Source organism: Phoxinus phoxinus, assembly GCF_949152265.1.
Source record: "Phoxinus phoxinus genome assembly, chromosome: 4".
NCBI classification, from domain to species: domain Eukaryota; kingdom Metazoa; phylum Chordata; class Actinopteri; order Cypriniformes; family Leuciscidae; genus Phoxinus; species Phoxinus phoxinus.
In genome coordinates, this window is record NC_136879.1 from 12,115,436 (window position 1) to 12,141,275 (window position 25,840).

At 36.6% G+C, this 25,840-nt stretch overlaps 1 protein-coding gene across 4 annotated transcripts in view; it reads left to right on the plus strand.

The window, feature by feature from the left end:
- dock10 (dedicator of cytokinesis 10) overlaps positions 1-25,840 on the plus strand; it is a 179,092-nt gene that overhangs the window by 47,074 nt on the left and 106,178 nt on the right. For 2 of the 4 annotated variants that reach the window (XM_079611253.1, XM_079611255.1), the window contains exons 1-3: positions 8,892-9,077; positions 19,348-19,467; positions 24,640-24,729. In XM_079611253.1, coding sequence (XP_079467379.1) covers positions 8,997-9,077; positions 19,348-19,467; positions 24,640-24,729 — 291 coding nt within the window. In that variant the 5' untranslated portion in view covers positions 8,892-8,996. Of the gene's footprint in view, positions 1-8,891; positions 9,078-19,347; positions 19,468-24,639; positions 24,730-25,840 lie in introns of those variants that run through there. The other 2 variants (XM_079611252.1, XM_079611254.1) reach the window with 1 other exon arrangement.

A 25,840-nucleotide genomic window follows, 5' to 3' on the forward strand; every position in this document is an offset into this window, starting at 1 on the left:
TTCACTTCCGTCGAAAGGATAATTTGTTATTAAATTAGGGGCCGCTAAGACGACACCGTTCTCTCTACACAGACTTTAAACGTGAACCTGTGAGAAACACTGATGGCGCTCACGTGCGCATCAAGAATTAATTCTATAGTTATGTGTGTTTGAATATATGTGCGCAGGTTTGTAATTCTCTACAAACCAAGCCTAAACAAACTACTAGTCCTGCCCTATAAATTTGATACAGAATTTTATTTTATTTCATCACTACGGGGTAGATACGCGAATTTTCCACAATGCTTTATCTGTAGAGTGGTAAAGGGATCCTCCATAGACTAGTTGACTAGTTGGCACTTCAGCACTGTGTAGACATCGGGTCCAGGCGAAGGTCCTTCGTTCAATCTATCAAATTATAAGACATTTTAACATTTCTTCTGGGTTCTCATAGTTGGGTAAACGTGAACTGAAAACAAATATAATTTGTGTTCCCATTTGCTCCAATAGAACAAATAAATCCATAGTGTTTCTATAACTTTCCAAAAAAGTAAAAAATACTTGATTACAGTGGTCAAGACAGAGAAAGATCGCCATCGCTCCCTCAGCCATTATATTAGAAACACTCTGCAGTGTTAACTAGTTTTCTGTAATTGAATCCCACATGCAGGAACAGAATAATCTAGTGCTTTCCATATTGTATGCTTTTCATGTATCTGTTCATCTAGAAGATCTCGTTGTGTTTGTGCGGTTTAGAAGAGAGAGAGAGAGAGAGAGAGAGAGAGAGAGAGAGAGAGAGAGAGAGAGAGAGAGAGAGAGTGTGTGTGTGTGTGTGTGTGTGTGTGTGTGTGTGTGTGTGTGTGTGTGTGAGAGAGAGAGTGTGAGTGTGAGAGAGTGTGTGTGAGTGTGTGTGTGTGTGTGTGTGTGTGTGTGTGTGTGTGTGTGTGTGAGTGTGTGAGTGTGTGTGTGTGTGTGTGTGTGTGTCCTGTAAGGCACGTGACAAGTACTCTGCAATGGTGGGAGGAAGAAAGACACACCCATGGGAAATGGATCTCCAGAAAAATGCTGGGATCTTTGGGAAAAGCCAAGCACCAGCTGTGCTTATGTTCTGTCGTGACTCAGAGACAGATCTGAGATCTGTGGTCATGAGAGAGTGAGGCAATGAAAGAGACGTATGCTGTGTTTCATTTACCGTGTTTAAGTTGATATGGCTCATTCTCCATCAACTGAGCAGGAATACATGTGAACTTGTGCAGTGATTTTCCATGTAGGTCAGCTGAAGGAGAAAACCAGCTCTGCATCTGGAGTCACTTATGCCTTCATTCATTTCATTCTTTTTTTCCTTTTTTTCTCTTTTAAACAGACAGCTAGAAAAAGCTATGTTCATTTTAGCCACAGAACTGCATGTATACATTCATGGTAGCTGATTGTTTGCTTTGTAACAGAAAAGGTGAAAAATGACAAAATTATAACTGAAAAAATATGTATAGTTTTGATATTTTTTAGATTAAAATGTAAATATATAGTAATAATACATTAGTCGTCAGTCAACTGATCAAAACAGCTGCCAGATATACTGACTATCAAAGCAATGTGAATGAATTAAAAAGTCTTAAGCATGAAGAATGCCGTAATAAGCCTATGCACTAAAATATAACAAATGTAAAGGTAGTGGAACTCACTCCTAACCTATGTTTCTAACAGCGCAGACCTACATGATCCAGTGTTAGGGTTGCACGACTCATTTCTTACACAGGTACTCGAGGTTTATGTTACCGTTTTTAAAAAAGACTTACAAAATATAGTTATCCTCTATTCATTGTCTCTCGTTAACGTTGTGATTGTGTTGTAATCTCTTAAGATCTAAACTACAAGTTTAAATCCAACGAGAGAGATGTGTGATGCAGAATGATCAATAATAAGAAAATTTAATAAACACTGAGATTACAACACAAGTAGAGGTTACAACACAATCACACAACGTTGAATAGAGGAGAACTTATGCTTATCTTTTGTGATGATGCTTGAGATCTTGTCGGACGGTGCGTCTGGAGAGTAACATGTCTGTGTCCGTCTCCCAGTTTTGCTCTAGATACTGTATATTTCTGTTCTAGTTTTGCCCTACCATGGGTCTTTTGTTTTCCATCCCTGTTGCCTGAAGTCTGGCCTTTTGGTTTTGTGTGTTTACATTTTCATTCTTGTTAATAAAGATCTATTACAGTGGTTCTCAACTGGTTTGACCATTGGACACACACCATTCCCATCGTCATTGAGAAGCAACCCAGTTTTTTCTTTTCTGATATTTGACCTAATTCCAAAAAAATATAAAAAGTTATATACTTCTGATGAATAAAATGAACATCATACCTGCATGCAAATCCTTTCCAGTGAAAGTGAAAGTGCATTTATCTAAAAAAATATATATTTACTTAACATTCAAAATGATGTTGAAAACTTAAAAAGTGAATTTTACACTGAAGCACTTTGAACACATTTTTAAACCAAAGCTGTAACTCATGTTACTCAGGCGAGCGGGCAGGGCGATTTATGATGCCTATAATCTCTAATCTAGTCTTTTTAAGAGTGTGGTGGTGAGGATGATGTATAGCCCGGAAGCTATCATAACCCTGGTTCTCTTGATAAAAACCCAATAGGGTTTTTTTGCATTGACTTTTCCAATCTTGTAGAAAACTTGTAAGAATTTTGAAGCCTATACAATTATCAAAAGTTAATCGCATCCAAAATAAAAGTTTGTGTTGAAATAATATATGTGTGTGTACTGTGTATAATTATTTTGTATATATAAATACACACATATGCATGTATATATTTAAGAACTATTCGCATATATTTATACATAATTTATATTATATATAAATATAAATATTTTATATATAAATAACACATTTTTCTTAAATATATACATGCGTGTGTGTGTATTTATATATACAAAATAATTATACACAATACACACACATATATTATTTAAACACAAACTTTTATTTTGGATGCGATTAATCTTCCGACAACTCTTTCAGTCTGTTTAAAAAAATATATATATATAATAATTAGCGAGAGCTCGGTTATAAACACAACGAGGATGTGAAAGCGGACGAGTGAGTAGATTTACTGTTCGGCTGAAGAAGTTTAAATGTCCCCGACAACCTCTATTCCTCTCAGCCACTCGTGAGCAACCACCTTTTTCAAGACAAGTAAAAGCTTTTAAAGGCAACAAGGGTATTACATATGTATTTTATGCTGTAGAATGAGACATGAAAATATCTTGAGCTTGTGTTCACCACGGATCTTATTTCAGGCATTTAACTAAAAACCCATTAATGGAGCCAGAAGCACTAAAATCTTTCTGGGTTTCGACCTACAAAAATACGTCATCTCTACAACTGTATTGGCCTGGCTGATGTACAGAATCAGTCTCTCACTACTGTGCACACGAACAGCTTTCACTACACTGAATGACTATAGTATACTTCTGTCTACTTGCTGATATATACAAATATAAAACCGCTGACAGTGTAAGCGAGCCAAAACGCGGATGTTTACATGCATGTTTGATGTATGTATTCATTCATATGACTGACTGCACTGACAGTATTGGATGAGATTTGGGTTCGTTTCACAACTGACAATTTTTACAATATCGACACTGACATTAAAACTGAATTGAATCGATATTGAACTGACTCAAGGTCAATATAATGACAGTGTTGTCTTCTGTAGAGCTCTGTAGAGTTTAACTCCTTCCATAACTGATTACCTTTTTTATTACCACAGTTATTGAACTGAACTGATTATCTTTACACAGTTATTGAACTGAACTGATTATCTTTACACAGTTATTGAACATAACTGATTACCTTTACACAGTTATTGAACTGAACTGATTCCCTTTACACAGTTATTGAACATACAGATGGTACTCAACCAGAATGCCTATTACCGCCGCGCCAGGCACCGCGGCAAAACTACCGCGGCAAAAATAATCCAGTTGCATTTCAAAGTCATTCACGAAATGACCGCCAGGTGGCGCAGAGGGACATTGTGCAAAACAGCAGCTATTGCCTTATTTTGAAATGTAAGCGGGGTTAATGTCAATTAACAGATGAAATAGGCTACTATAGAACATTGTTTAGGACAGAAAAATAGAATCATAATTTAAAAATAGAGACGAGAACAATATAGCCTTTATTTCATATTGTAGCCTACGCCTAGACGTCGGTGGGCGAAATAAGCCTATTGCCCATTGGGAGCAGCGTGATAAAAAATAATAATAATAATAATAATAATAACAAAAATAACAAACAAAAATAAATTGGGTGCAATGAAGCTGATTATTTTTTACGATTCTATTGAGGAATGAGACGAATGAAGAGCGTTTTTCTGGAGAACACACACTGGAGAAACCGGGCATTTCTCAGTGAGTAAATTCATGGCCGAGTGGTAGAACTTACATATCACGGGTTCGAATCCCGAACAAACATAGACTATTGTACATTTTATATTAGCCGATTAATGCATGTCATAGCCTATTATTAATGCAGACAATCAAACAAACAAAACAATTTTTTATACAGGATAGCCTTTTTTGGTTCCTAGTCTATAAAGAGTTTGTAAAAACATGGTTTTAAGCAAGGTGCAATTTGCCAGGGGGGACGGGGATTTCCTTCTGGTCTAAACATCCCTGCTTCTGCTGAATTATTTTAATCCCCCCTCCCTCCACAGTAACCAATGCTATAAATTACTTCACCAATAGACCATTTAAAATATATAAAATAAAGATATGCAACAGGCACGTTTAAACGACAAACAATAAAATCAGAACCAGTTTCGGTTACGTTCATGGTTCCAGTGGCCTTAATGCATGCACGGCTTTCAAAATGTCACAAAGCGTTTTGAGATTATTTTGAATGAAATATTGAAGTTTATAATTAAGTATTTTGGCACACGACACCGAGTGGCGCTATCCATTTTTCTAAAGTCGGGTTTTATTCTGGCATGTTGAATTAGTATTCGGCAGACACGTGGCGGCGCGTTCATTTGGATTTATTTTTCTCATAACAGACAGCTAAAATAACTTAGGCCCTTTAGGCTACTCTGTAGTTTTTTAGTCATACAGATCAGAGTAGAGTAGCCTACATCGTTCAAAACTGTAAACTTTTATTCATATTAGGCTAACGACAAAAGTTAATCTGTCGTCTCTGTCTCCGGGAACTGCGCGTCACAAAAATGAACCGAAAGCCACTTGCCTCCGCTCAGTCACGATAAGAAATCGGCTATGTCTAAAGCCTTTAAATGTCTAAATATTTAATAAATGTTATCTGATTAGGTAATCCGTATGAAACCGAGAGGTGCAGAGGATCTACTCAAACTAGCTATTATGTGAGCGCTTCCCAATGATGAACGGACAAGGTTGAAAATCTCGCTATAATTAAATGTAGTCGAGGCTAAATCGCCCTGAATTAAATTGTAAAAACAGATCAGATAATTTATTTGTTGAAATGTTGCTATATTGTTTCATTTAAGTTCATAATTATTCTATAAATGTTATTTAGTTTAGCAGCAGCACGAAGCACTGTGGTTCGAGATTTATATATAAAAAATAATAATAATTCACAAATCGCGCACCCTGGTTGTAAGGATCCAAAGATCCCCGTGGAATTTAACAAGGAGTTGAACATTGTATTCATGACAACAAATGAGCATGCGTTTGAACAAATGAACATGCGTTTGTATTTAGGTTTGCTTGGAAAAAGCTGGCCCAAACCGAGGTAGCGTTTTATTTCTTCAATTATTGAAATAATTAAATGTTTAGTAATACACTTTTATGACAGAAATATTAGCCTACTAGCCTACATGTAGCCTAAATAATTAAATTATTTCATTATCAACACTTTACTAGCCTAATGCTATGTCTAGAATTATGTGTGAATTGCGACTTCTCTTTGTTTTAAGTCTGTCTCAAACTCAGATCGCCTGTGGGGGGTTGGGGGTTCAGGAGGTGTTAAATGTCCCGTCTTTCATTTGCAGAGCGAGCCTGATGACCAGGCAAAGGCAACATACTTTTAAAGATAAATCTCTCGATGTGTCCAAATGTAGGCCCTTAAATTATACATATTGTAGTTTTATGTATTGTATTTAAAAGGGTTTCGCACACACTTTCAGTTGAAGTGTTCAATCCATTTGTTTCAACTAGTTTTGAAGAATTTTAACATGTTTGAGCAGTGTGTTTGTCAATAATCTGGCATTATCTAAACATTAACTATCGGTGAAACGCGTTCTCGCCACTAAACGAATGCAAGTGAGCAGCAGATACAGAGCGCTTTTATTCGCGATCCACCTCGTTTTATTGTACGGTGACTTCAACAAGTCATTCTGTGTCTTTGAAGCAACAAAGGCTAAATCATTTGTTACAGTTTTTTCCGTGATTTGTATGGATGACACACAGCGATACAGTATTATCAGCTGTATGATGGGTCGAGAGAGACTCAGCGCGCGAAGTGCAGGGAGACTAAATAAACTAAAATAAAAGAGATTCAGCGCGAGAAAGAAGCAAAGAAAAACGCATTATCTTAATTTATGTTGCTTTGAACTATTTTCGTTTTGTAGACAAGCCTACTGTTTTAATTGTTTATTTAGCTGCAATTTCTTTGGCAATACAGATTTAAAATGTCGCAATAATAAGATTCTGTTTCTTACTTAGAAAATAAACTCAAACTCGATGCAACCCTGTTTTAAATGAATAAACTGCCTCCGACACTTTATTTAAACCTTGAAATGTCCAGGATCTGTTTTTAAAAATGTCTTCCTTTGCTATGGCGGGTATCAATGTCAGTCATCTCAATTTCGTGAATGATTCACAAAACAATAATTTAGCAGATTAAAGCTTCATCATTTTCATTTTCTGACGCGATCGGCTGATAATCTTCCTTCATCAGTTTTCTCGTCTGTGCAGTGGCTCTACTAAATGTAGCAAATTTATGTTGTAATGTGCCATTGATAATTAAACAAAACTCTTGACTTCAATAAACAGTTACCTATCTAAGCATCAAGAATGGTAAAACATTTAACGCTGTCAGCCAAAGCTAGTGAGATTCGATCTCGGGTCGCTTGAAGCTCCGTGAAGCTCGTGCTGTTGCGTTGTCCACTGAGCTATCGTCGGACCGCTGTTAAGATCACGCTCTTCCAAAGCCTCATTGATGTAGCCTAATATTTTTCTATTCTATTTCTATTCTAAATGTTTTAATTATTTATTAAATGTATTACATTTAATTTCAGTCTTGTGATTATATGAATTCATTTAACTACATGTTTCACTTGAATTGATCTGATAGTACCACTTCAATCACTCTCAATGAGCCGCGGCGCGGCGGCAGATTACGCAATAGAGAGAATAAACTGACACTTTTCAAAGTCTGCGATTGTAGCGCCTCTTAGCGGTCAAAGGCAGCAAATACACACCCGCAATTTTATCAGAATAAAAGTCGTTTTCTGGTTGAGTACCATCTGTACTGGTTACCTTTACACAGTTATTGAACTGAACTGGTTATCTTTACACAGTTATTGAACTGAACTGGTTATCTTTACACAGTTATTGAACTGAACTGAATATCTTTACACAGTTATTGAACTGAACTGAATATCTTTACACAGTTATTGAACTGAACTGAATATCTTTACACAGTTATTGAACTGAACTGAATATCTTTACACAGTTATTGAACTGAACTGAATATCTTTACACAGTTATTGAACTGAACTGAATTTATTTACACAGTTATTGAACTGAAATGAATCTCTTTACACAGTTATTGAACTGAACGGATTATCTTTACACAGTTATTGAACTGAACTGATTATCTTTACACAGTTATTGAACTGAACTGATTATCTTTACACAGTTATTGAACTGAACTGATTATCTTTACACAGTTATTGAACTGAACTGATTATCTTTACACAGTTATTGAACTGAACTGAATACCTTTACACAGTTATTGAACTGAACTGAATCTCTTTACACAGTTATTGAACTGAACTGAATATCTTTACACAGTTATTGAACTGAACTGAATTTATTTACACAGTTATTGAACTGAACTGAATATCTTTACATAGTTATTGAACTGAACTGAATCTCTTTACACAGTTATTGAACTGAACTGATTATCTTTACACAGTTATTGAACTGAACTGATTATCTTTACACAGTTATTGAACTGAACTGAATACCTTTACACAGTTATTGAACTGAACTGAATCTCTTTACACAGTTATTGAACTGAACTGATTACCTTTACACAGTTATTGAACTGAACTGAATCTCTTTACAGTTATTGAACTGAACTGATTATCTTTACACAGTTATTGAACTGAACTGATTATCTTTACACAGTTATTGAACTGAACTGATTATCTTTACACAGTTATTGAACTGAACTGAATCTCTTTACACAGTTATTGAACTGAACTGAATATCTTTACACAGTTATTGAACTGAACTGAATACCTTTACACAGTTATTGAACTGAACTGAATACCTTTACACAGTTATTGAACTGAACTGAATACCTTTACACAGTTATTGAACTGAACTGAATACCTTTACACAGTTATTGAACTGAACTGAATACCTTTACACAGTTATTGAACTGAACTGAATCAACACTTTTAGAGTTGCTTTACAGCAGAATTGAATCTGTTTGCATCATTGATCATTACTCTCCTGTGTGTTACTGTAAAGCTTCTTTAAAGCAATCAGTATTTAATAAAGTGACATGTAAATAAAGGTGACTAGACGAGTTGTCTTCCTTCCTTCACGTCGCTCTCGCTCTCCATCTGTCTGGTGGTGAAGTCACATGTAGGTCTGCTTCCCCCTGGCCACGTGCTCTGTCGAACAGGTTTCACTTGCTCTCAGGAAAGTTCTGCTTCTCTCGCAAAGGTCGACTTTCTGTGGCATCCGCATACAGTCTGCTTATCAGTGTGTGAATACATGCAGAATTATGAGCTTCAGGAGTAAAATCACATTTCGGAAGAAGATAAAAAGCAGACGGGTGCGGGCAGACTGCAATCGAGTGAGCTGTGTATGTATTTCATCTTTCTTAATTTAATATTTCAACTCTGTTTCACTTTGACAGTGCGCTCGCATCAGTCAAGACATGCACTCTGGGATCATTTCATGTTTTAACTTAATCGCAGTACCTGTACTGTACATGTGTCAGTTGATTTCACTGCTTTCTGGCTTTTTTTTATAGAAAACTGTCTGTCCTCTGGCAGTTCCCTTTATTTCTTTCATAAAACATGCGCATACGGTTGGTTCTTTGAGTCAGTGTTTGAATTGAACTGATGATAACCGGTCAATTATTTATGAACCTCATGTTGAGTACTGTTGGCAGGTGTTGGTACACACAGCCTGACTGTTTCACTAACGTACATGCCCTTGACTGATGGACAATAATGTTTGTTGCCATGGAGAAAGACTTTCCTGTGTGTTACGTATAGCTGTGGTTACTTGCTCTCCACACCCTCGCTGTTGATAATGACTCTTCTGCCTTTATGAGATTATTTTGGTGGATATTCTTTACTTGTTCTCAAGCAACTACTAGCCACTTTTTTTTATTATCCTGAGCTGTGCAAACAAATCTTACTAATTTGCTAAATTAATTCATTTGGTCTTATGTATTCTGTTAACAGAACAAAATATAACCATTAGTCTCAAGTTCCGGGGTTCAAGATGCAGTTGTTTAAATCAATTTAAAAATAAATGTTATATTGCTGTTAACATGACAATGTTTAATTAATTATGGCATTAGTGGCTTATACAATATCTACCAAATGACTAGACAAAGCAACATTCCTGTTTGTTTGTTTTTTTATTAATTATTTTTTTATTTTTTATTTTTTTGTGAGGAGGGTCTATAGATGGTATAACGGGCACAACCTAACACTTTTTGACTTTTTCAGTTTGTGTAAATCCACTTGGGGTTCACAGTATTTATTTATTAATTTCTAGTGCAATTATGTGTTTTTTGTTTATTAAAAAACAATACAGGGGTGTAATAAATACATCTAATATAAATCTGATCAAATACATCTGATCTAATAAAATAACTTTTTCATATAAAATAATTGCATTTTTTATAATTAAAAATATACTAAGTTTTTGAGTTTGACAGCAAACACACAGATACAGAATATTTCAAAACATAATAATAATTCATAATTTCTAAACATTGACTCTCAGTCTTTATTCACCTTTTTCTCATGGTTTCTTCATAAAAGTATACAATATAATAGCATATTACAACATGCCCCGCCTGCACAACCCAACTAGTGTCTTCTACTGGGTAGATCAGCATTGAAGAACTATCTCAGATATTATTTTATGTAAAACATAATATTTTACTCTTATATGTAAAACAGGGATGAAAATGAACTTAAATTACTTTAGCTATGGTTAAATAAATGTTCAGTGATATCTTCCAGAGATTTCTTTTTAATTTTGGCGCAATTTTAACTCTAAATAGTGTTGATATGGCAACTAGTAAATACACAAAGATGTATCATGATGGCATGTGTGGTTTTAAACCTCTGTTCTTTACTCATTGACTGTAGACTTTAGTCATTCTCCGTGTTGAAGTTATTTTAATTTGCAACCCATTTTGGGTTAATTGAACGATTTTAACCCAGCTGTATTAGGAGTGGGTGATATGATCTCACAATAAAATTAATTTTATTTCATGATACAAACAATAGGACAAATATATAAATTAAATAAAAATTAATCTTCACTGAATGAATTAAATATAAATTGATCCTTATTAAAGATGAGGTATTTCGTCTTTTGTTGTTTGATTATCATTACCGTCACAGAACTGATGAACGGATCTACTACACACATCCGATTTTCACCCATGTTTACTTTAACTTAAGGCATAACCAACTGTGTTAACATGAATACGCCACATGATTGGGCATTTTAATAGTGTGTTAATAATGTGTGTGTGCATGTTTGACCATTCAAGCTCAATAAACTGAAAGAGAGCGGAGTTCAGGATGGCATGCTTTATTAGTGTGTGGTTTGGCTGTCAGTCAGTGCGAGTTATTTTTTGCACTTTAAATCTCATTTAAACATCATGCACATCATTATTTCTGTTTTCTCATCCATGCATGTTTCTTAATGACTCTATGTGAATGATATAACAAAATCTCTAATGATAGAAACGTACTATTGTCATACGGTACAGCCCAGAATAGTAATTTCTAAACAATAGATGAGTTCAGAAACAACAGTTGATGAAGTTGAATAAAAATACATCAATTAAAAATGTCATTTGCTATAGTGCAGTCAAAATATACAGGACAATTCGTCATTAATTTGGGCAGTAGTGACTTATACAATATCGAGCAAAAGACTTGACCGAACAAAATACTCCTGAATTTTTGGTGAGGAAGGTCTAGACTCTCTAGATAGTATATGTCAAATTGTGTGTGAAGTGGGTCCTAGGCCAGATTTTAAAATGTAGGTTTTGTATATAATTCAAGATGTGACGACTGAAGTGGAGTTATTTCCACATGTGTTTGATTACGTTTTCAGAGTTGCCAGCACGTTCTTAGATTTCTCTTGTTAAAGCTTATAGTTGCTGAATGCACTAAGATTCGTGTGATGTCTGCAACACAGAAAACTACTGTCACCACAGTTTGTGGTTTATTTGGGAAACTTACTAATATCTCTTTAAGGTGATGATACACAGGGCAACTTTTTTGAGCAATGTTGCTTGGGCACTTTCTGAGAATGGGCAACACATTTCTATCTGGACACTTTAGATCGGTCTGTGTCTCGTCTGGTTGCCCGTTGAAGGCAACATTTATTAAAAAAGTTGCCCCGTGTATCCTCACCTTTAGTGTTCGCCCTCCACATGCTGTCCCTGTCTTTTCCTAATCTTCTGTGGGAACATTTGGAATCAATTCATTATCAGATTGATTTGCCTTCATCAATGAGGAATTCCTGTAGGCCCTGACCCACTGTTTCCTGCTTTGATTTGGCTGACTTTTATGTTTCTCATTTTAATAAACTGTACTTCTCATATAATCAGAGGGTAGAGTGTAGAAGTGGCTACGGACAGCACAACGAACTACAACTCTTGTTTTTTGTTTTCTACAGATTATGTAAGATTCTGTCATTCTTAGTGATGCCATGCACAATGTGAAGTTATTAAACGTAATTTCTGTAAAGAGGCAGTCCATTTAGGGTCAGATTCAGTAAACAGGGCAAATTAGCGTGAGAGCACAATTACAAAAAGCACCGATGGGAGTGTAAAGTTCTGTGCGTGATCTGACAGATTCAAAAACAGACACAGCCGGATCGTTCCCATAATGGCCAACACAATCGACCGAGAGCAGAGCAAAATAGCGTCTGGTTTAAGACGTGTTGTTTTTGGGAGGTAAATAATGCCACAAACACCGGTACATTGACTAGCACAAATCTTAGTAAATCACCTTGCGTGATTCATTTAAATACTCTCCTCTCATACATTTTGCGTCTGAAAGGGAAACTTAAAATATTGTTTAATTTTATATGTCTTATGCCTGAGGATGTGGGGGTGAAACACGTGCCTCAGTAAAAAGGAAAACTAAACTTATAGTCAGCCATATTTATATACAAATAATTGTTTGCAATGCTTTATGTCTGGCCCTCAAGATCCACTGTCCTGCAGAGTTTATCTCCAACCTTAAACAAACTCACCTGCCTTTAGCTTTCTAATAACCCGGAAGACCTCGATTAGTTTGTTCAGGTGTGTTTTATCAGGATTGGAGCTAATCTCTGCAGGAAAGTATATTTCGAGGGCAAGAGTTGCCCACCCTTGCTTTATGGGATTGTAGTTGATTCCTTCATTAACGATATAAAAAAAAAACAGTTTGTACCATTGTGTATTTATTTTCAAATACTTATTTGCTTAGAATAAAAGTTTTTAATGTTGTGATTCATCTGAGAGCTGGTTGGTTTACTTCATGGCTTATTATACAGTATAAATGGGTCAAAAATGTATACATCAAATTATCCTTATCTTTTGACATTTAAGACATATAATCTGATTTGTTCATATAGTAAGAAGTAAATACGAGCATTAAAACGATAGGGATGTCTCTGAGGATAACAAAAAAAGTATTTGCATTGCCTTCCATGTGATCCTAATATTAGGAAAGCATGGATGAACTTTGTTTTTAACTAGCTAAATTCCAGATTGCATCAGTAAAACACTGTTAGTTTGTTCACTTCATTTTATTTTACCGCATAATTCTGAGTAACAATGTTTTTACCGTGTCACTATTGCTTGGTCTGTTATATATAGTTTAATATGTACTTGTACTTTACTGAAAATGTTAAACAATGAATAGAAGAAAAACAGTGTGACAAACGATGGTACATTCGTTTAGAATTTGTTTACACGAAACACTAAGTTATTATTTGTCAACTATAACTGGTAACTGAAGCAAAGTAGGGCTGAGCCTGTTAGTCAGTAGCACCTCACTGCAGTACACCAGATCCAGGGGGCGGAGTTGGATCCAGATCCAGGGGGCGGAGTTGGATCTCTGCATTTCGATTGGTCGACAGATTCCCAACACGTCATACTTTTACTCGTGTTGTTGCTCTATCATTTCCGCATTGAGTCAAAACAGATTTGATTTAATAACGTTTTAAATAGTTACAAACACTGTAATTTGTACATTTTAATTACGTATAGTGGTGGGCAACAGCCAAGTATTTTATTAGAAACGTGGAGATACGTTTGATTTTACTCTAAAACAAAAAATCTTACGTTTCATCTTCCCTGAAAAGCCTGTGGTTCCTTGTTACATGCAAGAATAAATATCTCTTAAAAAGAAGTGTATTCTTTGATTGGATGATCCTCAGTAGGCCTAGTCCACATGCACTTTGACTTCAAATACTTAAGTATATTAATAAGTATGCACTTCTACTTTTATTTGAGTAATATTAAATCAAGTTCAAAATCAAGTAGGACATATGTGACTGTAAAGGCCATTGCACACGGAGTACGAAATTCGCATCCGAAATTTTCGCACGTTAAAAAATAAATACGACCTCATGTTATGTCAATCTTGCTTGCACACTGCCTCCGAAACTTTCGTCCGTCATAAAAAAATCGAAACGGGTTCGATTTTCTGCGTTTTTCGCATCCGTAACAAGCAGTTTGAATGGTGTTTGAATGGTGCTTTGACAATTCAGAGCCACCGAATCACGAATACGAAAAAACGCATACGAAAATTTCGGACTCAGTGTGCAATGGCCTTTAGTGACTAAATTATAGCGGCACTATTTTTATAAATGACTTTACAAGGGCATCTGACTTACTTAAATACATGCAACATGCATTACCAGCACAATGAAATAGGAAAGAAAGAAAAAAAAATTATTAACACACAAGGTAAAACAGATATTTTGAATACAGTGGGAAATTCTGAAGGCAAAACATAAGGGAAACCACATGGGAGCACATCGTGAGCACACGCAGAATAACTCCAACATTAGAGGGAAACCACAAGACATTTAAATGACTCGTTCATCCTTTCACACTGCACTGGTCAGCTCAGGTTTGGCAGAACTCGCTGCAGAAGTCTGGGTGTCTTGTCTTCACTGATTATTTTTATACGGTCCCCCCTTCTTCCTCGACCTACATATCATATCATATGGGTTAGCAAAGAAAGGAAATATTTTAATGTTCATTATTTTTGTAATGTTTTAATTCATCTTTGAAAGCAAACACTCCATGGCAACAACTAGCAATGCATACCTGGAGTTTAGTGTCCGTGTCTCCACTTTGCCTGCAAGTTTCCAGTCTGTAAATTTTACAGTAGCTGTTTATCTGGTTAGCGATATTAAACGACCTACCGTTAATGGATAGTGGACTAGTTAAACATGTCTTGGCGTTATCAAAAAGTTTGGACACTGTCAAAACTTTAACATATATTTAACTGTAATCATTACCATACAGGCGCACACTAAATTATGAATCTATCTCAACTATATTATTATCAAATGTAGACTTACATTGATAAGAGCAAACGTTGGCGACCACGGGCTGCAACTTCACCAGCTGGTTCATCTGATGGGGAAAAATCCCAGGATGTCTTTCGAAAGAGTAGGGGTGTAACCCCGGTGTCCTGGCCAAATTTGCCTAGTGGCCTCTTTCCACTACTGGCCTCCTAATCAACTCCATATATATATACACTAATTGGCTTCATCACTGTCTCCTCTCCACCAGTAAGCTGGTGTGTGGTGGGTGTTCTGGCGCAATATGGCTGCCGTCGCATCATCCAGGTGGAGCTGCACATTGGTGGAGGTTGAGGAGATTCCCCCTTCTATGTAAAGCGCTCTATAAATGTAATGAATTATTAGCAATAAGCAATAAATGTTTCACAGTTGGCAAATGTTTCTACTATAAAACTAGATAAACTCCTTTCTGTAGCGTCTTCGTTTCACCACTAATATAATTGTCACTTGCTGGCTTAACCTGATAATCCAGATGAAAGTAGCTTGATGCAGATGAATGATGAAATCACATTTAATAAACACAAGGAACCATCACAAAAAAATACCAGCCTGAAATATTATCACAAGACAATGAACAGACAAAGACTGACAGTTTAAATACACAAGATGACAATTGGCTAAACAAAGGACAGGTGTAGGTAATTGGTTGGCATGGTAACAAACAAGTGTTTTCAATGGAGGATTACAATGGAGACAAGGGAACGGAACTAAATACACAGGAGCTAAACATAAAAAATAAATATCAAAGTAAAAGACTTTGAAACAAAGACACAGGGGACCGTGACAATACTGTAATAATATACAATACATAGCGTACCTCACAAATACAAATGGAAGAGATGTAAATAAAGAATAGCCTATTACTTCTAAATTAGGATGTTCTTCGTGTAAAAATCGTGCATAAGTGAAACTCAAAGAACATTATACAATTTAGAAAAAATGCAATTCATGACCCCTTTAAAATCTTTTTTTAATCCCTCATGCTGGTTTGAGACTGTTGGGTGAGGAAGCTGGGTAGATTTAACCTAATTTGGTTTTATAATCGTCCATAATCAGTAACCCAGTGGTGCTGGGTTGGAAATGTGGACATGAAAGATAGCATACACATGTGTTTTTTTCCTCATTCTGTCACCTGATGGAGTTTGGGTTCCTTGCCACTGTCACCTTTGGCTTGCTTAGTTGGGGACGCTTAATATTCAACAATATTATTTACATAACTAATTTAATAATTGATCTTTACAACGAAACTGATCAACACTGAACTGAATTCAGATGAACAATGACACTTGTTTTTAGAGCTGCTTTACAGCCGAAATGAACTCTGTTTGAGTGATTCTTCCATCACTGAATCATTATTTTCCTGTTGATCACTGCAAAGCTGCTTAGAAACTTTCTGTATTGTATAAAGTGCTTCGAACTCGAGCGGTGACCTGTGACTGTTGGGCGGGAACTGAAAAAGCCTGAATGGCGCTTGATAGGATTGATTGAAAACACTTTAAGTGCCTTAATCCTGTCGATATACACATTTACCAACTTCCAGTGTTTATTACAGAAAAAGTTTTTCCTTCTGTTTTTCGTGTACAGTCGACAACGTTGTCAAAGCGATCCCCGTTCACACCGATCCGTGAAAACAACTAAAATGTTGTATTATACTGTCAAGCCAATAGTTGGTGTTGTCACTTTGTAAAGAAACACTTCGCATGACCGTTTTCACAAATTCACGTTTTTGGAGTTTACATGGAGACAATAACGCTTTCTTTTCAAAAACGTGCAGTTTTAAACCCGTTTTCAAAAGTCTGGATTTTCAGACCCCCAAAATGCCAGTGTCGTGTAAATGAACGGCCAAAATGCATTAAAAAATTCCAGTTTTTAGTTGAAAGAGCACTTAGGACCTCTATATCTAGACATCTATATCTAAAAAAATCCTTCCAATCAGCTTGATAGGCTTTGATAAGAAGAATGTCAGAAAAGCCAGAAATTTGCAAAGTTTTAAAAGCATTTTATCAAAAGGATGCAACATAAAATGTGGGGAAAAAATGTGAAATTTCTGAATGCACAGTATTATAATGAATCCGATTATAAAGCACACACAACCTTGATAAGAAGATATGTCTATATTAGTATGCACCTAAACGATGTCACAGGTGTTAAAGGGTTAGTTCACCCAAAAATGAAAATAATGTCATTAATGACTCACCCTCATGTCGTTCTAAGCCCGTAAGACCTCCGTTCATCTTCGGAACACAGTTTAAGATATTTTAGATTTAGTCCGAGAGCTTTCTGTCCCTCCATTGAAAATGTATATACAGTATACTGTCCATGTCCATAAAGGTAATAAAAACATCATCAAAGTAGTCCATGTGACATCAGTGGGTTAGTTAGAAGTTTTTGAAGCATCGAAAATACTTTTTGGTCCAAAAATAACACAAAATAAGACTTTATTCAGCATTGTATTCTCTCCCGGGTCTCCTCACAAAACATCACTTAACTACAAATGACATCTGTTACTCGATCAATGTCTATTACTCGATTTAAACACCCTTTTAAACGCAACGTAGCATCTTCAAACCAGTCTTTCATCCTGATTAACTGTGCCTTTCTCATGTTAAAGAAAAGTTTATATGTAGGGACAAGTAATACCATATTATGATCTGAAGTTCCCAAATATGGTTTACCAAATAACTTATAAGTTCCTTTAATCGATCCATAGCACAAATCCAGAATTGCATCCTTACGTGTTGGGCGAGTTACATACTGATCAAAGTGGCTCAATGAGTGCTCCAATTTACAATTATTGAAATCTCCCAGAATAAAGCAGGGTGCGTCAGGAGAGGCAGTTGCAGTTCGTGAACAATTTGTTCAATCTCCCTTACCGCATTATCCTCGTTTGCTCAGGGATGTAAACAACCGTAAAAACAGCTGAGGAAACTCCCGGGGCAAGTACTGAGGTCTTAATGCCACAGTCAGTAACTCGATGTCTTTCGTGCACACTCTCTCCTTAACGGACACAGATTTGCACCAGTTCTCTCTAATAAACATACCCCACCTCCTTGCACTTTACCGGTTATGTCGCATCCCGGTCCATGTGAATGGGCACTCCGAAATCATCCAGTCGTAGGCTTGAATCTGAATCCCCTTCGGAGAGCCAAGTCTCCGTGAACGCCATCACGCAAACGTTCCTGTAATCATGCTGGAATTTCACCATAGCTTGAAGCTTAACCGTCTTTTTCTATAGAGACTGCACATTTAAGAGTAAGAAAGAAAGAGTAAGAAAAACCTTTATTTGTCCCACAATGGGGAAATTACGGTTTGCAACAGTAGAAACCGGAGAGAGATAGATAAGAGTACAAATAGCATTTCATAGACAAGACAAGCGTCAAACAAAGAAACAAAGAAGGGCCGTTCTTACAAAATCAAATCAAATCAGAATTTCTGTACAATAAATAAGACTAAAATAGACTATGCCTTATACAATGTCCAGTGGCATAATGAATAAATACTAATAGTATAATTTTCCAACATAGGCCTAATTTTTGGAAGAGGAATTTTTCGAAAGACTTCAATTTTTCAGTCTCTGACGAACACGTCCTTTTGTCCAGAGCGATTTTATTTTTGCTTGAAAGGCGAAAACTTCCCAAATCAGGATAGCCACATTCCACGGGTTGCTTCACGCTGTTGGGCTTATGCCATTGTAAAAGAAACTCCCGGGAGTTTTGAATTCTCACCGACTCCTGAGGTAATTCAAACAAACACAGACTCAATTAAAACAATTACCCCCATTTTTCTCCATTTAGCCTACTCCTTTTTTAAGTTCTTTAGGAAGGTATAGGACAAATCTCCACGTCCAACAGTGTTGAGGGAAAAAAAATTTAAAGAAAAAAAGGAAACAACAAACAAAGCCCACCGACACCTGTAGCTGCGTGCGCATGCGCCTTCACTCCTACTTCATAGAAGTGTATGGCCTTCAGAGTCCGAGACCTCTAGCTCCCTCCAATTTATTTTCATCTGGTACTTTTTTACTTTTGATCATTGGCTGCACTGTTGTCAGGACTATCTCAGTAGCCGTCTTATGCAAAGGGACTGATAACTCCTAGGTTCAGACATATGGTTCAGCCCTCATCTAGAAAAGCTACAGTAATTAAGTGCCGGTTGCTCTACAATTTACACTGTACATCATTAAAGCTGATGCAAGAGAACAACACTACCTCTCAGCACAACGAGCTGCTGTTTTTGCATTCTGACACTGTTGCTGATGAGATGGTTTTATCTGTGTGTCACAGCAGGAGAAGCCCAAAGTGATTGACCCCCTGGACTATGAAGCTGTGATTTCAGAGCTTGAAGCTGAGTTCAGGGAAGATCCCCTTCAAGATCTCCTACTCTTCCCAGACCTTGACTTCACTGTGAGTACTCTTGTTCTCTGTTTCTCATTAAGATGTGTGTTTTGGACACTTTTAAAGTGTTAAAATGTCGTGGTATTTTACAAAAAGACATGAAGTATGTGTTAAATGACTGTGTGCATGACTATGTGTGTGTGTGTGTGTGTGTGTTCACACTTCTCCATGTACTCTGCACTGAAAAAAGCCAAGATGAGGCTTGTTCAGACCACATCCTCTTTCACACAGAGATCTGAGTTTTACGTGGCACAAAAATAAACACTGCTTGCACACATTTGCTCAATGAGGACACACAAACATAAGACACCTCATATTGGCAATGGCCTATTGTGTCCATGGTAAAGGGAGAACTCTAAAGCAGAAAGACAGCAATGCAGGCCAACACATCTCAATCAGTAATCAAGGGGAGTAATCCAGAGAAACTGGCAATAGGGCAGCATTAGGGAAAGTACACTGAGCATAGTGAATATATAAACGCTAATGGATTGCAGATGAAACGTATCAAGAGTCCGTGTCAGAATGCAGGTGACTAAGACCTCTACTGGTGGGTGGTGGAAGTATTCGAAGTAGATTTTGCTGTGGATATTACAACAAGTTGTATATATTTATTTTTTAATTGATGGACGTGGCCATGACCTTTTGTGTGGGAAGAACTGCATAATTTTTTCACAAAATAACAACAAATGTAAAAAAGAAAATGACACCAAAAAAGTGCTGTTTTATACAAGAAGTCACAGAAAAGAGCATGATGGGCCACGACTACATTTTACACAGCTTAAAGAGATAGTTCACCCAAAAATAAAAGTTCTGTCATCATTTATTCATCCTCATATTGTTCCATTCCATAAATAATTGATTAATCTTTGGGGGAAAAAATAGATAGATTTTTTAATTAAATAATAAATATGAATCAAGCAGTTTAATCCAAGAGATATGATTGCTTTATATGATGAACAGATTTAATTTAGGCCTTTAGGCCTCATGTATTAAACACAATATACTCTCAACGTCCACTTCATTAGCTACACTAGTACCTCGTTTTGCCTTCAGAGCTGCATTAATTCTTCATGGAATAGATTCAACAAGGTTCCTCAAAGATTCTGGTTCATATTGGCAGGATATCATCACACAGTCTCCCGTTCCAGCACATCCCACATCCCAAAGAAGAGGCCTTCTGAAAATGGTACACTGTGGTCGTAAATGGATGGACTTGGTCAGCAACAATACTCTGTGGCGTTTAAATGATGCTCAATTGGTACTAAGGGTCCCAAGTGTGCCATCATAATATTACCCCAGCTAACAGATGTTTGGTATAAGAACGTTCTCCAAATATTCAGTGTTTCAAAAAAATTACAGTTTTCTTGGCGTTAGAGGAACGTGCTTTAAAAGGTGTGATGTTCCTCAAACATTCTTTCAACTTAATTTTGATTAACAATTAAATATTCTAGGAACCCAAGAACATAAAAATGTCCGGTTTCCTGAATGTTAATATAATGTTATTTAAATGTTAGTATGATGTTCCTGAAACATTCTTTCAATCATTCAAACTCCTGCCGTGAACAAGCACTGAAAGAGAGAGAAATAAGATCACAAACTACAACTTTCTTCATTTCTTAGATGAGATCACAAACTACAACTTTCTTCATTTCTTAGATGAAATCACTGAAGATAAAAAAATACATGAAATCTCTCAAGATCTCAGCGGAGGAGGATTAAACAACTCCACAAACAGCATTACCAGCTTCACTTATTACTGACCAGACTGACTTTATTTCTGCCAGACGCTTACAGCCGTTCTTATTGGGAATTAACAGAGGTTTAGATGTTAGTGTTTGGTTGAAGTCAACTGTTTGCTTTAGTTGGGCTCTTGACCCTTGACTTTTGTTAAGTTCAGAAAACATTGATAAATGCAAATTATGCATTGATAAAGCAGATCAACATGACTGGTTTAATGGTCAAACTACTACTGCATTAAAGTCTAAACGAGTGTTTTTTTCTGTAATTGTTGGCTTACGGAATTGAAGCATTAATGAAAAAGTGGTGTTACAAATAATCTTTATCACATCAGCTGAGTTTAATACTGTTGTGTTTCAGATGCTGAATATTGATGTCTGTGAGTGTATCAATTACACTGTCATTGTAAACTTTGTTTAAAACTGGTTTTGTGTTGTTTATACACTCACAGACATCAACTGTCAGCATATGAAACTCAACAATGGTGAAATGCTTTATGCCAGCAGACAAAACACATCCATGGCTCCCAGCATGCATTGTGGCATGAGTAAATTATGCAGCTGAATTATTTATAATTGTCACCATTGTTGAGGTTTGTATGATGGGTGTTGATGTCTAAGTGTGTCTCAACATCATAACTTTCACATAGTTTTTGACATTCTTATACAAATAGCTTCAGTGTTACAAATTATGTTAATCAAATTAGATGACTTTTATAATTTATTCTAAAAAAATACTTAACGTCCAAAAGGAGTTTTTTAGACCACTTTAATGCAGTCATGTTGATCTGCTTTCTCAATGCAGAAAGGATTTCTGAGAAGCTGCAGAAAATGAAATCAACTAATCAATCATTCATCAACATCTAAACCTCTGTTTATTCTCAACAAGAACTGATGTAGACGTCTACCGGAAATAAAGTCAGTCTGGTCAGTAATAAGTGAAGCTGAAGTTGATTTTATCAAGAAGAAAGTTGTAGTTTGTGTTCTTATTTCTCCTTCTTTCAGTGCTTGTTCACAGCAGGTGTTTGAATGATTGAAAGAATTTTTCAAAAACATCTTACTACATTTAAATAACATTCTATTAACATTCAGGAAACTGGACATTTTCATGTTCTTGGAATGTTACAAATCATGTCGAATTGTTAATCAAAATTAAGTTGAAATAAAGTTTGAGGAACATCACGCCTTCTAAAACACGTTTCTCTAACGTCAAGAAAACTGGAATTTCTTTAAGTTCCCAGAACCGACACTGAATATTTGGAGAACGTTCCTATAACAAAACTCTGTGTGCTGGGACAACACCAGAAGCCTAACATTGAGTTATAGAAGTCTATAATGTGTTATGTGTATGCTAGGCCGAAGAGATGTGTCTTAATCTAGCTTTGAACTGACAGTGTGTCTGCTTCCCGGACAATGGTAGGAAGACTGTTCCAGAGTTTTGGTGCTAGAGAGGAAAAGGATCTACCGCCAGCAGTCGATTTTGATATTCTAGGTATTATTAACTGGCCGGAATTTTGAGATCGCAATAGACGTGAAGGACTATAATGCGTTAAGAGCTCGCTCAAGTACTGCGGAGCTAAACCATTTAGTGCTTTGTAAGTGATCAGAAATATTTTAAAGTTTATACGATGTTTAATAGGCAGCCAATGCAGTGTTGACAGAACGGGGCTAATATGGTCATACTTCCTGGTTCTAGTAAGAACTCGAGCTGCTGCGTTTTGAACTAGCTGTAGTTTGTTTGTTAAGCGTGCAGGGCAACCATCCAGAAAAGCATTACAATAATCTAGCCTTGAGGTCATAAACGCATGAACTAATTGTTCCGCATTTGTCAATGAGAGCATTTGGCGTAATTTAGATATATTTTTAAGATGGAAAAATGCGGTTTTACAGATACTAGACACATGACTTTCAAATGAAAGATTGGTATCAAAGAGCAAACCCATGTTCCTAACCGACGACGAAGACTTAACAGAGCAGCCGTCAAGTGTTAGACAGTACTCTAGGTTATTACGTGTGGAAGTTTTTTGTCCAATAATTAGAATCTCTGTTTTTTCAAGGTGTGTCTCGTTTCCTTGTTAAGCTTTTTTGCCCCTGTGTATAGCCCTTGTGTTGTACTTGTTATTTTGTCAGTTGTTGTATATGTAATGGTTGCTTCTGGTTCTGTTATCCTTGTGGTTTTGTTCCTTGAGTTATTTGTTATCTGGTCATTATGTTACATGCCTCAACAATGGCATTGCATTTATTTGGCATATAATACAGTCCAACTCCATAAGCCTGAATTCCTCTAGAGGTGAGTGTAGTGTTGTTATTAAACTCTTTTAAACTCAGAATTCCTTTCCATCAAGCCATTGTTTATTAATCTGGTCAAACAAATTGAGGACTTCAGTTGCACAGGAGCAATGTGTAACTCTGAGACATTATGATATCACATCACAAGTGATTAAAAACTAATTCAACTGAAGTAATATAGTCAACAAAATGCATGTACATTACTTTTGGACTTGGAATTGTAAGACTAGAGAAATTAGAAAATGAGGATCCGTCTGTTTGAGGAACGACTACTCCCCGAGAAGACAGAAGGACGTTTCTGGAAAATAAACATTTGAACTCTCTCTTCGGAAAATAACATTCTCATCCTAGACGCAAGTCTCACCTCAGAATCGTCTGAATCTACATCTCTTCTCCCCCCGCCCACGTCCCCCCATCCCCCCATCCCCGTCCCCCCATCCTAAAGCTTTTCTACTCTTCTGCTACAAACTCAAAAGTATCTACTTTTTCTTCAAAAATAGAGTATATACTTTTAGGGCGTAGTATAAGTGAGCTGCAGCATATGATTAATGCAAATTCCCATTGCTAGCACATGTGTTGGTTTCTGTCTTGGTCTGAGTATTGAAAGAATTGTTTCAAGAGGCTCAGGGCGATTCGTAATGAGATCAGCCCGCAATGCTGAATGTCTTTCAGTCATTTCTAGCCACCACAACCAATCAGGGGTGTGTTTCCCAAAAGCATTGTTAGGAAAGTATGGTCAAACGTGCTGTCATTATCAGCATAGTTCAACGAGTCGTGTTTCCCCAAACCATAGTTGTAACGTTCGCTCGCAAGCAGCTTCACAAAGTTGTGTGGTTGGAACGACAGATCTCGACCTGTGGTTAAAAGCATAGTTTCTTATTTGCATGAAATGTGGACTTAATATATCCTTATCTTGAGCAAAATAAGCAAGCTGTCATTCAGTACAATGTTTCTTTTTTTTATCAAGAGATTTAAAGCGCCATTTGTGAAGAGTGCACATATGACTATGTACTCTAGTAGGCCTAAGTATGAAGGATCATATGATTGAGTATGAAAATAAAGCTAAATAAGCCCTCATGACTCCCATAAACCCATCTTGAATTATACATTTGATTTCATTGATGATTTCAAATGATCTCCATCTTTTTTATTCTAGGTGTCCACTCTTCCTGTAGAGAGGAGAACTGTGAAGTCCACTGTGCCAGAGGGAGCTGACAAACATGCTGAATGTCTGCTGGTCAGACAGGTAAGAGTGTGTGTGTGTGCGTGTGTGTGGCTTTGGTTGTAATCCCAAATAAAAAAGTAGTTCATAAATACAGATGGAGACAGGAGGGTTACTGTGTAAAGTCTACATTTCAAAACATCACACTTGTAACACTGTTAATCACTCTAATTTTCTGTTTTCATTACAGTTGTACATATTTTCTTTCCACATAATCTGTTTTAAAACACAATATCATTGTCATATGTAATGTAATGAGAACACGACAGCAAGATGATCTTTTAGTTTAGTACTTTTTAACAATCATTTAATTCAGTAGCAAATAAAGCAAGATACGTGTTTCAAAGTCACCGTTGTTTCTGAATTAAAGAGTTACAGTAACACAAGATACAGCTCACACAGTAGAAAATAAACGTACAGTAACTAACATGCGTATTTAAAGGGGTCATGACATGGGTTTTTTATTTTATTATTATGTTCCCTTAGGTGCAATTATAGTATGACTATAGTTTTTTTTACAAAAAACTTTTAAAATATAGTGATTTATGACCTTTTCCCACCCTGTTTCTCATCCTCTGATTCAAACAGTCTGTTTTGGGGGTGTTTCCCCTTTAAGAGTTCAGTGTTAACGCCCACTGTTATGATTGGCTAACGTCAGTGCCTATGCATCAATTATTAACGCCCCCAGCCAGAACATTTGCGGATTCCGCGTATTTAAAAAGTAGTTTAAAGTTTTAAATACATTACTTACTTACAGTTTGCGTCGTCGTTGTTGAGCCCAGAATAGTCGGCACGGACTTATCTTTGAGCAACAGTTTTCTGGCAAAGCCAGCATCATTTTGGGATATGTTCTCAAAACAGTCATCCTTCAAATGTAGAACAAACGCTTAAACTAACACTGCCGTGACTGAGACGTCCGCAAAAAATAAAGTGCATCCATTTTTCCCTGACGTCTGGATCTTTCGCAGCGTATTCAAAGATGTTGTTTGTCCACAGCCAGGAACAGAACATCTGCGTGGCATCGTCATTTCCCTGTACACAGACCCACTCACTGTCCGTCGACTGAACACTTGTGAGGCGCGCAGCGCGCGGGCGCAACAATGATACAAATGAGCGTAGTTGTCTTGCGCTTAAA